This window comes from Tachypleus tridentatus, chromosome 6 (genome assembly GCF_004210375.1).
Source record: "Tachypleus tridentatus isolate NWPU-2018 chromosome 6, ASM421037v1, whole genome shotgun sequence".
NCBI classification, from domain to species: domain Eukaryota; kingdom Metazoa; phylum Arthropoda; class Merostomata; order Xiphosura; family Limulidae; genus Tachypleus; species Tachypleus tridentatus.
The window spans coordinates 99022166-99034816 of NC_134830.1; the positions used below are offsets into that span (position 1 = coordinate 99022166).

General features: G+C 36.0%; 1 protein-coding gene across 1 annotated transcript in view; it reads left to right on the forward strand.

Moving 5' to 3' along the window:
• Nucleotides 1–1770: 1770 nt before the first annotated feature.
• Nucleotides 1771–12651, forward strand: part of LOC143253164 (V-type proton ATPase subunit S1-like) — a 42616-nt gene continuing 31735 nt past the window's right edge. The window contains exon 1 of the mRNA XM_076506534.1: nt 1771–1925. Coding sequence (XP_076362649.1) covers nt 1825–1925 — 101 coding nt within the window. The 5' untranslated portion in view covers nt 1771–1824. The remainder of the gene's footprint in view (nt 1926–12651) is intronic.

Here is a 12651-nt window from a genome sequence, read left to right on the forward strand (position 1 = left end):
GATTGAAAAAAACGTTTTTTAACTGCTACACGACCAAATATTCTATTTTCATCGAATTTTCTTGATACTGCAATCCGACCCTTTTCTATCATTCAGTACATTATCGTTTATCTCATGCTAGAGTCCAGTGACAGTCTTCCTTTTGTCCCAAAGAAGACATTTAACGTCAGTATAATTTAGTTTAGGTTTTCTGTCTCTTTCCTTTCCGTTTCCAAATGTACCTGTTTAGGTCTTACGATCTAGGGTGTAAATGACAATATTTGGGGAAAAGTTTAAGTGTGTAGCAGTTTGTTGAAGAGTCCATCATGTAAAGCTTTTACGCGAATTATCTGATCTACTGACAATTATTTGACGATTTGGTTACATACTTTTGCAAAGTAAATGCTTTGGAAAAGACAAATACCCATTCCATTTCAAGATTGGAGGACTGTAGTGATAAAGCTGTAAAAGCCAGATATACCACAAAATGTGACCTGCTAAGAAGATACTAGGCTGTTCCTCTAACTAAAAGAGCAAAATAAATATTTGCTTTTTTACTCCTTATGGATTATACCAGTAAAATGCAATACCGTTTGGGATGAAAATTATTTTAATGGGTGGCAAATCATTTTTGGCCTAGTAATAGTAATTCCTACCATAACCCAACTCACTGCAATCTTCAGTGTACATAAAATTATTTGAATACGACCGTAACCCCTTTTTCTTTCCACTTGTCTGTAATCGGTAATGTTACAAAACTGTTTCGCATCATAAAATACGTGATTTTTCTAAATAAAACTTGAAACTATTTCAGAATAAATAACTTCCTACCTAGCATATGGTATTTTGTTTTCTCAACGTAATATTTAGAAGCTCCCCGCTAGTACAGCGGTATGTCTCCGGATTTACAACGCTACAATCAGGGGTTCGATTCCCCTCGGTGGGCTGAGCAGATAGCCCTTTGTGGCTTTGCTATACGAAAAACACACAAACACACAATATTTAGAAAATTATTTTATTGAAATATTTCATTCACTACGTAAAACCAGAGAAAACACAGTACCTTTTAAAGCCATTAAACACAATATTAACAACTGGAAACTAACTTCAGAAGTATCACTCAACTAGCCCTCTCCATCAACTTGCCTTCAACTAAACTTCAACCGTGAACCAGTTTCAGTCAGTCAGCACTCAGTCTTGTAGAGTATGCGAAAGTTTGTTTACAATAGATCCACACAAAACATTTATGTGCTCAGTGACTTCTTAGTTGATAAAATAATCATCGCAGATGAGGAAATCCAGTCTTAGCTGTCAAGTCAAGACTGTAAAAATCAACTCACGCTGTTTATCAGGATCTACATAGAGAAGCCATAATGGACTAGCTATTACATGTTAAAGTCCAGGGCAGTTTAAGCTACAAAAGTATAGAATCATGGAGCTTTGTCAACACGCTCTTGCAGATATTGTAACTCTTAACAAAACTCCTTTCAATTATTCCTTGAGTTTCCCTCTCAACTAAATATTGTCTCCAAATTTATTGTTTATATCTTCCTGTTTGACAGTAATCCCAACTTAATGAAGTCTAAAGTTTTAAATATCAAAACTATGTTCAAATTATGCAGTTTTAAGTAACGCAGAGACAGTTTTTCTTCTAATATTTTTAAGTGCAATATTTTTTTCAACATATTGTTTTAATCTTTCTCATATTCCTGTATAGAGAATATGCTATATTAGCCTGTCGTGTTCTCGTCCGTACTCTAAATAAAGTGTGCGATCTAAATTAGTTAACATGTTAGGCTCCAGATGGCAATGAAAACATTTCCTAATGTCACATGAGAATTGAAAATGGCTGGAGAAGGATTTATTTTCATTGCTGTTATAATTTGTTCGTTTATTTTTCGTGTCTCCTCATTAGAAGTTCCGGTATTAATATGGGGAGATGAAAGGTCTGTTTAAGTAGATGATAGCTGATTAAATTTATCTTTGACTGTTCCCATAAGACGTGTTATTCAATATAATCATTTTGCAGTGTAACTAAACAGTAAAGTCAAGTAAAGTGTATTTGAATGATTCAGAGACTATCGAAAACGAAGCAGATTGCAAAGCTTTCAATTAGTAAATAGTACACTTCACTGTTTTTAGTCGTCACAGTTCATTACTGCTAGTGCTAGCTATCTTCGAAGTAAGATTGTGCTTCGTAATATACAGAAAAAAATAGTAATATACTATTAGTAAATTTAAAAGGAAAGTAATCACTTCAGCCTCAGGACGTTCTGAAACTAATTACAAGTTGATGAATTAGTTTGGGTGTATGCTAAAACTGTTTATATTGTTTTCTTTAGATATTTGTATTTGGTAATCATGGTGTTACATTAGTTACTTTCATTTATGCCATCCATTTAAAACATTGATTTACCTACAACATGCATTAAAATTTTAATAAAACTTTAAATATTTTTAGTGAATAAAATTACTAGCTGAGATAACATTTACCCAAAAAGTAAATCCCTCAAGAAGCTCTGCAAAGGCTTATTATCAGTAACAATTTCTTAATTTTTATGTTTCCTCAAGTGGAGAAATTTTTGATAAATGGAAGATTGTAAATGTGCTCTGTTTTTAAATAAAGCCAAAAAGAGGAAGTGATAAACTACAGGGTTATTATTAATACTAATATTACTGATTTGACTCCTGTTAACGTAATGTGCGGAAGTGTAGTCCAATGGATTGCTGTGTGTTGGATAAGGAATACTGTGGTATGCTTTTCGTAAAATGTACAAATCTGTTATACACATGAAATCAGATGTGTTAAAAAATTTGTACTCAAGATATGCCTGTGAATTTACAAATCAGAGCCCAAGGTGATGTTCATGTTAAGAATAACTACTTTTTCATTGTATAATTTGCACATTTTAGTTATATAACCTCTAAAGTCTCTTTAGTGCATATCTATAGCTATTTTAAGTATTACCATGTATTATATTTGATATTTGCTTTCCTGTACCATGAACTAAGTCAGTAATGTAGAGTAAAATGAATAGGTAAAATCTTTGACATCAAATACATAATTTCATGCTGAATGGCAGCTTGTAAAATGTTGTGTTGTGCACTTTAACCAACATCTGTGTGCAGGATATTTGCATCTTTTATCAGAACCTACTTGGAAAAGCTTTTGAAGAGTTTGCTGTTTCTAATAATATTGGACATGCTTAAGTTGTTTTAGTGGTTTGTTGGATCCTTTTTCGTTTTTTTTGCCTTATGCAGCTTTTTGTTGAGGATATCCCAGTTGATTTTGTGTATTTTAACACTAAGTAATTTATTGCTTTTATTCACAAGAGATTATTTACAACTAGGATGTTTATGGAGATGGTAGAAAAGTTAAGAGTCAAACAGAAAATAAGATTTTTTAATAGACAGCAAATGGTTATGAATAGGTTGTTTTTTTCATTTAAAGAATAATAGAGTATCTTAAAAGTCTATTTTAGTTCCTTCACCATTTATAATATTGCCAGGTTAGTTCAATTTAAATATAGCATTTTTGTATACCCAACCCAAAACCCATTAATAATATTTCAAACTAACATATTGTCATAATATATTTCACAAAATTTAACTGTGGCATAAATTTTGTTGAACAGCAAGTCAATATCTAGACTTCCAAAGCTTAAACTCATTACCTTTACTATTAAAATTCATATTTTCATGTTTGTTTCAACAGTCAACTCACTTGCAAGAGAATATCTCTTACAAATTTAAAAATTTCAATCGGGACTTTTATTTCTTTACTGTAGAAAAACAAGTCCAAAACTTTAAGCCTTTCTTAAAAGTTTAACCATGTCACAACAGATGAGCACCATTGAAGTATTAAATTTAATACTTGCCTATTAAATTTATTAATTTTACTAAAATTAATAATGCTAATTCTATTTCAACAATTTTTAACTCAGAGGTATTTTATAATGGACATTTTGTCTTCTTGTAACATTTATCTAATGTACTTTACACAAAAAAATCTTTAAAAATAAATTCAACTTACACTTCTGCATAACTTTGAGAAAGCTCACCAAAAAATAAATTACATTTCTTTAAGAACTGTTCTACCTATTTCAAAGCACAGATCCGAATTTGCTAAGAAACTATCATCTCTGTAAAGTATAGTTAGCCATGTCTTGTTTTCTTGATTTTTCTTTTCCATTTGAAATTTATCACAGCCCTTTATTTCTATCCTTTTATAATGTTTTGTGGTCTGAACATTCACTAACTCATTGCAGTGTTGAAAATAGCTAGAGGAAAGTTTAAATACTGTTGAATAGAGCAGATTATAAACTATTAATGACATGGTAGAGTAAATAAAGTGGTGTTAGTAATAAATTATTTTATAGGAAGGTAAGAAGATAGAGCTCCTTAAAGGTGAACAATAGAATCCAATGGAAGGTTTAGAAGGCTTGAGAACAAAGAGTCACAAATTGTTTATAGTATCTTTATATATTTTTTTAATTTATGAAAATGTTTTTGTATTAAATTTTATCTGTTTGAAAGCTATGAAAATTTTCTTTGACAAAAATGATTAAAATCTTTATTTATTCAATACTATTGTTCGGTTTACTATATTTAGATATTATAATATATATATTGTATTTTTGTATGGAAAAGAGGTTATAGTTATTAAATTTCAACTAAGAATATTGCTAATAAAATATTGTCACCTAGCCTGGCAATGGTAATAGTAATACTGGTGTAAAATTTTGCCCGATTTTTTCATGTTTTATAGACAGATGTGGTGACTGTCTCGGTTAGAATATAAAGTATCAAAATGAGTAGGTAAATTAATATAAATCAAGTTAGATTTGAGTGTCTAAATTGGAACTTCCAAGTTATACACTTTTATGTACACAGTAGTTATTCCTTGTGTGTCTGCCTTTGAAATTTTGCACATGCCACTAGCTTTGAGCTATCCTCCACTTGAGATATAACTGGAACTATACTAATGCATAATGAAATTATCATGCAACAATAGCCCTGCACTAGTAGATCCTTGTAAGCACTTTCACTCAAAATAAACTTCATTATTATCCTATGTGCTATCTGGAATGGACATGGTTCTTTTAAGTGTAAGTTTAATTAATTTTGTGAGATTTGTACTGATTTATATAGTGTTAACTTTTTTACTTTCCATTTAGTTTGTTTTGACTTTGATTTAAAACTACGTCACCCCTAAATAACCAGAAAAGAATTCTGATCTACAGAATTGCTACAAAAGATATGAATTGTTAAGTTATGGTGACAATTATCCCCAACTGAGGTTCTGGTGTTGTTGCTAATACTGTCCTTACCCTGTCTCTTGGCACTAGAATCTTAGTGACTGGAAGACTTTACAACCATAGTTCATCATGAAATGGATTCTTTTGTACCTTCCTTGTTTCATATCCCCCTCAGTGTGGATTCCTGTACGTGGTGAGGGGACCTCCCAGGGAAGGTTCTGTTCCTTTAGTTTACCTCCTCTGGGATCTAAACATCCACCCATGTGTTTGCCGTGTGTAGCGACTCATGAAGGGGAGGAGAGGATCCTGGTGGTTGAGGGGTCCATCGGCTGTTCCACTTGGGCTAGAGTCAACCAAATATCAGTGTTGGAAGTTCTTAACAGGTGTTGTAGACATTGTGTCTGATGCTGGTGTTTGGGTACGGTGCTCACGAGACCCTGGCATTGCTGCAATGTCTTTGGATGACATTGTAGTGCATCCCCTTGTAGGGCTCTATGGTGGGTGGGGTCAGTCGGTACCGAAATTTTCCTTTTTTCATATGGATCCTCATACAAAAAGTATAAATACAATAGTGAAAAAATAGTCAATAGGTAAACGACCATGTCTTGAAGACTCTGAGCAGCAATCTTCAACATCTGTAACACACGTACCTCATTTTCTTATATTGCATTCTCTTTCAGAAAAACCTTTAGGGCAAATGTCCCCATTTTTTATTCAGAAGGGACCAAAGGGACTTGCTGGCTCTCCAGAGTCAGTAAAGAAGCTTCGATCTGGAGACATATTGGTTGAAACATCTACATCACAACACAGTTAACTCCTCTTGAATTCAAAGGCAATTGGGGATATACCTATTGAGGTAATCCCTCATGCTACCATGAATTTATCATGAGGAGTCATTGTTGAGAGAGTTTTGAAGAACATCCCCGAGTCAGAGATTCTCGCAGGTCTCTCCACTCAAGGAGTTTCTGCAATGAGGCACATCTCTACTCGCAAAGATGGAGTTACACTGCCAACAAATATCCTCATTTTGACATTTACATCATCACGTGCACCTGCCACCATCAAGGCAGGTTATCTAATTTGCAGGGTACAGCCGCAAATATTATTAGTTATCCTGAGGCTCAGAAATTGCAGTCCACCACTCCATTTCGGACATATTCTGCTGCACTTCGTTCCACGACTACAGTGGGAGTGCAGACAGATTTTTTGTGCCTCCAAGAGAATTGTTTTCAAAACAAATGAAAAGCCTTTTGACCTCCATGGTTAAAAAGGTTGATGAATCAACTTCTACACCCATCTCTGTTCCTCCCATACATTCCAACAAACCTCAAGATCCACATCCTTTGGTTTCCAATACAGGCATTTCTTCTGATACATCTTTTTCTCCCACCCCAAGATGCAAAATAGTCATTCGTTCATATCCTCAGTCACTGGAATTCCCTTCCAACAAATACCTGCCCAATCGACTCAGGGCAGGATCCATGGAGGTTGATAGACCTCCTCTGAATAAGGACAGTGAGGAAAAAAGACATGGTCATAAACAGAAGGGTTCTCCAACCACTTTGCCTGGAAAAATGGCCAACTTGATACAATGGAAATGTCTGAGGTTTACATTCTAATCTGGATTATATCAATACACTGATTGCTTCCTACCAACCTGTGTGTCTTTCCTTTACAAGAAACATTTCTAAAACCTGCTGACACAGTCATCATTCGGCAGTTTTCTCTGTACAGAAATGACAGGCTGTGTGATGGACAAGTACATGGAGGGGTGGCACTATTGTTTGATCAGCATGTGCCCACCCTGTCTGTCACTCAACACACCCTTGGAGGCCATAGCCATCTGTGTTTCCTTGGGTCATACCATCACTGTTTGTTCTTTCTACCTGTCCCCTGGAGAGAGATATGATCAATCAGACCTTGATGCTGTCATTGAACAGTTGCTGTTTCCCTTTTTAATCCTGGGGGACTTTAATGGGCATCATCCCTTCTGGGGAAGTGCTGTTATTGACAGGAGAGGTCGCTCTGTAGAGCATATGCTCTCTTATCACAACCTTTCTCCTTTCAATACTGGTTCTTCCACTTATTTTCATGCACCTAGTCAGTCCTTTACTGCTATTGATCTCTCGGTTTGCTCCCCATCATTATTCTCCCATTTTTCATGGAGGGCTGACAATAATCCACTAGGCAGTGATCATTTTTCTATACTTGTGAGAGAGACTGGCTGTGGTGGATGCCACCCTAACCTCGTGCCCCGGTGGAAGCTGCATCAGGCAGACTGGTCGTCTTTCACTTCTTTTGCAGAACTTGATCCTGCCATCATGAATCAGCCACCTATAGATGACTGTGTGGCAGTGGTAACTGACTGTATTATACAAGCAGCTGCTCAGTGTATTCCTAAAACTTCGACATGTTTTACACGATATCCTTGTCTGTGGTGGAATACTGCTTGCCACTTGGCACAGAAAGCTCAAAAACGGGCCTGGGATACTTTCTGTAGATATCCCACACTTTCAAACCGTATCACTTTCCAACGGGCCCGTGCACATGCTAGGTGGGAAAGACGTCAAAGCCAGAAGGAATCTTGAATTAAGTTCAAAACTAGCATATCTTCTACCACCAGTTCCAAGGTCATATGGGACAGGATTTGAAAGGTCAGTGGGCACTACAATTCTGTCCCCCTCTCGATCCTACTCTCTGGCTAAGAGGTAGCTGATGTCTGGAGCATTGTCAATACTCTATGTGAAAGCTTTTGCCAGGTATCTAGCACTCCTGCTTGTTCCTCCACCTTCTTGGCCATTAAGACTCAGGCAGAGCGTTCACCTTCCTTCAAACTACCATACAATTACTTTGACGAGCTGTCTCTGTAAGACCTTAGAGAGGATGGATAATGCTCATCTTGTTTGGTTCCTCGAATCAAACAACTTCCTCTCGCCCACCCAGTGTGGGTTCCGAAGACAGCACTCCACCACAGACCACCTAATTCGACTTGAAACATCAATCAGAGAAGCCTTTCTCAAATGCCAACATCTTGTATCAATATTCTTTGACATTGGGAAGGCTTATGACACAACATGGAGGTATGGCATTTTGCAAGACCTCCATATATATATATATGGATTACGTTGCCATTTACCCATGTTTATTAAAAAATTTTTAATGGACAGGAGATTCAAAGTTCATGTGGCTTTGGCATTTTCCCGTTCTTTTGTACAGGAACTTGGGGTCCCTCAGGGCTGTGTTGTGAGTGTGACACTTTTCATTATAAAGATAAATGCCATCACTGAACAACTCCCTCTCACTGTTGCAAATGGGCTCTATGTCAACGACTTTCACATCTCGTGTCGTTCGTCAAACATGAGATATATTGAGTGACAACTGCAAACTTCCCTCAATTGTGTACTGAAGTGGACTACGGCGAATGGCTTTAATTTTTCTCTCTCTAAAATCGTTTGCATGCACTTTTGCTGCCAATGGGGTATTCACCCTGATCCTGAACTTCATATCGGTGAAGTTTTGCTGCCAGTGGTCCCTGAGGCCAAGTTCTTGGGGCTTATCTTTGGCCGTAAGCTGACCTTTATACCACACTTAAAGCAGCTACGGGTCAAATGCACAAGAGCACTGAACATCCTCCGTGTCCTCTCTACTACCAGTTGGGGAGCAGATCGATGTTCTATGTTAAAGGTATATTGTGCTCTTATTCGATCAAAACTCGACTATGGTTCAATGGTCTATGGCTCTGCCAGACCCTCGGCCTTAAAGATGCTAGACCCCATTCATCACCAAGGACTTTGACTCTGCACTGGAGCTTTCCGCACCTCTCCAGTTCAAAGCTTGTACGTTGAATCTCATAAACTTTCTTTGCACCTTCACTGTTTGCAGCTATCTTTACTGAACCATGGCAGAGCCCACACAGTCACTGGATCTTGAACCATCTGTATAAATATGAATGGAAGGATGGTTCAAAATCCAAGGTTTGTTGTGGTGCAGTGGTTGCACGCAGAATCCCCTCAACAGCTTCTGTGTTCACTGCTGAACTGTATGCCATTTCTCTTGCCCTGCATCACATTGAAGCTAAGCAGTATTCAAACTGCATGATTAATACTGACTCGCCTAGTTCTCTACAGGCCATGGAATAATTTCAAGTTGGTTCACACACTGTTCTTGCCAATATTCAAAATACAACTGGCCCATTTCTCTTTAACATCTATTTCTATCCAGTTTTTCTGGATACCTGGCCACATTGGTATTCAAGGGAACAAGCTTGCTGACACCGCAGCTAAGTCTATCTGCTCTGGCACTATCACTGCTGTGCCTGTTCCATACATGGACTATTGTTCTGTATTCAAGGCTCAGATTTGTGCCAGCTGGCAGTCGACTTGGAGAGAGCAAATAAAACCCCATATTGGACTTTGGATGTCTTGCTTCCATAAGGATCAGAAAGAGAAAGTTGTTCTAACTAGACTACACACTGTTCGCAGTTTTTAACTCATCGTTTTCTTTTATCTGGAACTGATGCACTAATGTGTAGTTTTTGTATCACTCAGATCACAATAAGCCACATTCTACTTTCTTCTTATTATGATTCACAACGACGGCATCATTTTAAGCATGTTCTGTCACAAGGTTTGTCCATAACGTTAGACAATGTTGTTGGTGATGGTGACACCAATGCTATTTAAGTTTTTTAACCTATACATTACACCTTTTTAATGTGGCTCCCTTTTAAAAATCACAGTTCATCTACTTCAATTTGAAATTAGAAACTGGCCCTAACATTAAATAATATGAAACCAGGACTGGTAAGCCCAATTCAGATGACTAACCTTGCTGTTTGAACTACCCATTAGTCATCCTGGCTAGTTATTATTACAATTTTGCTGCAAGTCTTTTAAAACTTTTATTACTTTTCTTTTTGAAAATGGCCATAACGTCAAATAACTCAGAACCAGGCCTGGAAAGGCTAACTTCAGGTGACTGACAGATTTTGTACTTACCTGTTGGTCTTCCTGGAGAGTTATAATAATTATAGTTATGCTACAGGAAAGTCCTTTATAACTTGAATTACTGTAGTTTTTCTCTTAACATTGTAGACTAGATGTAAACATTGGTTTTGTGCTATTTATGTGTTGTTTTTTTTAAACTTTGTTTTGTTTCACCTTAATTTCCTTTTATGAATTTTACAAATTTACTTTTAACTTTATACAGGATGTTTGGTGCAGATAGCCTAGCTGCTTTATGCCAAAGAACACTAAATCAACCAGTCAACCAACCACTTTTCTACTCTCTTTAGCTATCATTGAAAGTGGCATGTTTTTGCTGCTTGTCTATACACCACTCTTTGTTACTAAGCTATTCTACTGTTTCCCACCTTTTGGATATATGTACCTGGTTATTTGATAAAAGAATGTTGGTTTCTACCATTTTAGACTATTAGGCAGCCTTTATGACTACCTCACCATTTTTGTTATGATTCCTTCTCTTATTCTTTCTGCTTTATTCTGGTCCTTCTTTCCCCCTGATTCAGTTCCTTCACTTGACTGAAACCTTAATTGGAACTTTCACATTGTTACCCAAACCCTGTTTGGTTCTTTGGTCAGTTGCTTCTCATACCATTTCTCTTAAATCCCCTCTCTCTTTCTCCCTCTTGCTTCTGGTCATTGCATGTCTGATCTTTGTGCATTGGATATCTCCCATACTTTGAGAGAACTTCCTTGATTTTATTCCTTTGAATGTTCATTACTTCTTAAATCGTGGACAGCTTTGGAAGGAGATTGTACCTTTCTTCCTATATCTCTTTCATTGATCTCAGCCCTGTATGATCATATTTACCCTAATCACCTTTTTTTTTCCTGTAAAGATGGTAAAGTATTACCTGAGCAAAATGTACAAAAGAGCACATACCAAGTCACATGATCTGACCATTGCCAATACCACACTACATCTTGCATTCAACTAATCTGTTGTGTATAAATGCTCACTTGACTATGCCTCTTTCTACCTATTACTGCAACACATTAACTCATTTTGCTTTTTTACTTTTTTACTTCCAACCAGCTAAAGAATACATTCTGTATTAGATGGATACAGTCTCCTTTGAGTGTTACTACTCTTTAGTAAGCATCCACTCTACAGTGTTACACTCCATGAACTTTCTCTTTCAGTTGAGTTCTCCAAGGAAGCTCATTTAGGTTCTTGCAATTGCACCAGCCCTTTCACCACATCATTACTAGATTTTAGCTGCTGTGTGCAGAGAGATAAGTATATTGTTTCAAAAGTTAAGAATATCCTTATCCTAAAATACATTTCCAATGAATATGTACCTCTTTGCACACCTTACTACCTCTCCAACCATTACTGATGCACATTATTCTTGTCTCATCCGAGAATAAAGTCAATTTTGAGTGCAAATGTTTATGTAAATTTACTGTACATGAAGGATGTGTCACTCTCCTATTGATGCTTGATGATTACATTATGTATTAGCACATAACATGCATCTTAGGTGGAAGATAGTTCAAGGCTATAAATATGCACAAATTATTAAAAGCAGATATGCAGGGAATAGGTACTTTTTATTGACAGGTATCTATTAAAAATACAGTTTAAGGGAAGGAAAATGTTAACTTTCTGATTAGAAATTGTGTCTTAATCAAAATATTAGAAATTTCACAGAAACATCAATAAGTAAATCCAATTATATGAATGTTTTACTAAGTTTACACTAATTTTCATGCATTTAGATTAAATATTTCCACTGAGAGCAAAAGATATTAAAACCTCACTAACTGAGAAAAGGTTAAATTATTTTAACAGGAAGAAATCATCCTAGTATTCTAGGTTTTTACTCCTTTCAGTGCCATTTCATTTCCTGATATATACACACCTTTTATCATGTGTGATTAATGCATGCATCTCAGAAAAATGTTTAAAATAAGAATGAGAAATATTCACCTTTTTAAGGTAAAAGAGAATAAATGTTCTGTATTTTTAACATCCAATGCATATATACATACAAATTTATTCTCAGTCCCACAGGGCTAGTTAAGCCAGAAAAAAAGATGATTGGCTAAACTTTGTTAGTTTTCTTATAAGTAACAGGGCTAAATCTGAGGTTTTCTTGAATACGCTGGAATTCTACTAGTATTCTATAAGAAAGATACGAGATGATAAAGGATGCAAATCTCATTGTAGAGTCCTTTGATGAGAAAAAATAAAGCAACATCAGCCAAATCAAAGAGGAAAAGAAGGAAAGGCAAGCAGCTGAAGAAATAGTTCAGGGAGATGTTTCATTATGAATTCTGTATTGGTTTGAAGGTCAACACAAGTCATCCAGAAATACAATTGAGTCATAAAAGAATTGTCATTTATTTGCATTTATTTTCATGAAAGAAAGAAGGAGAATGCAAAATAG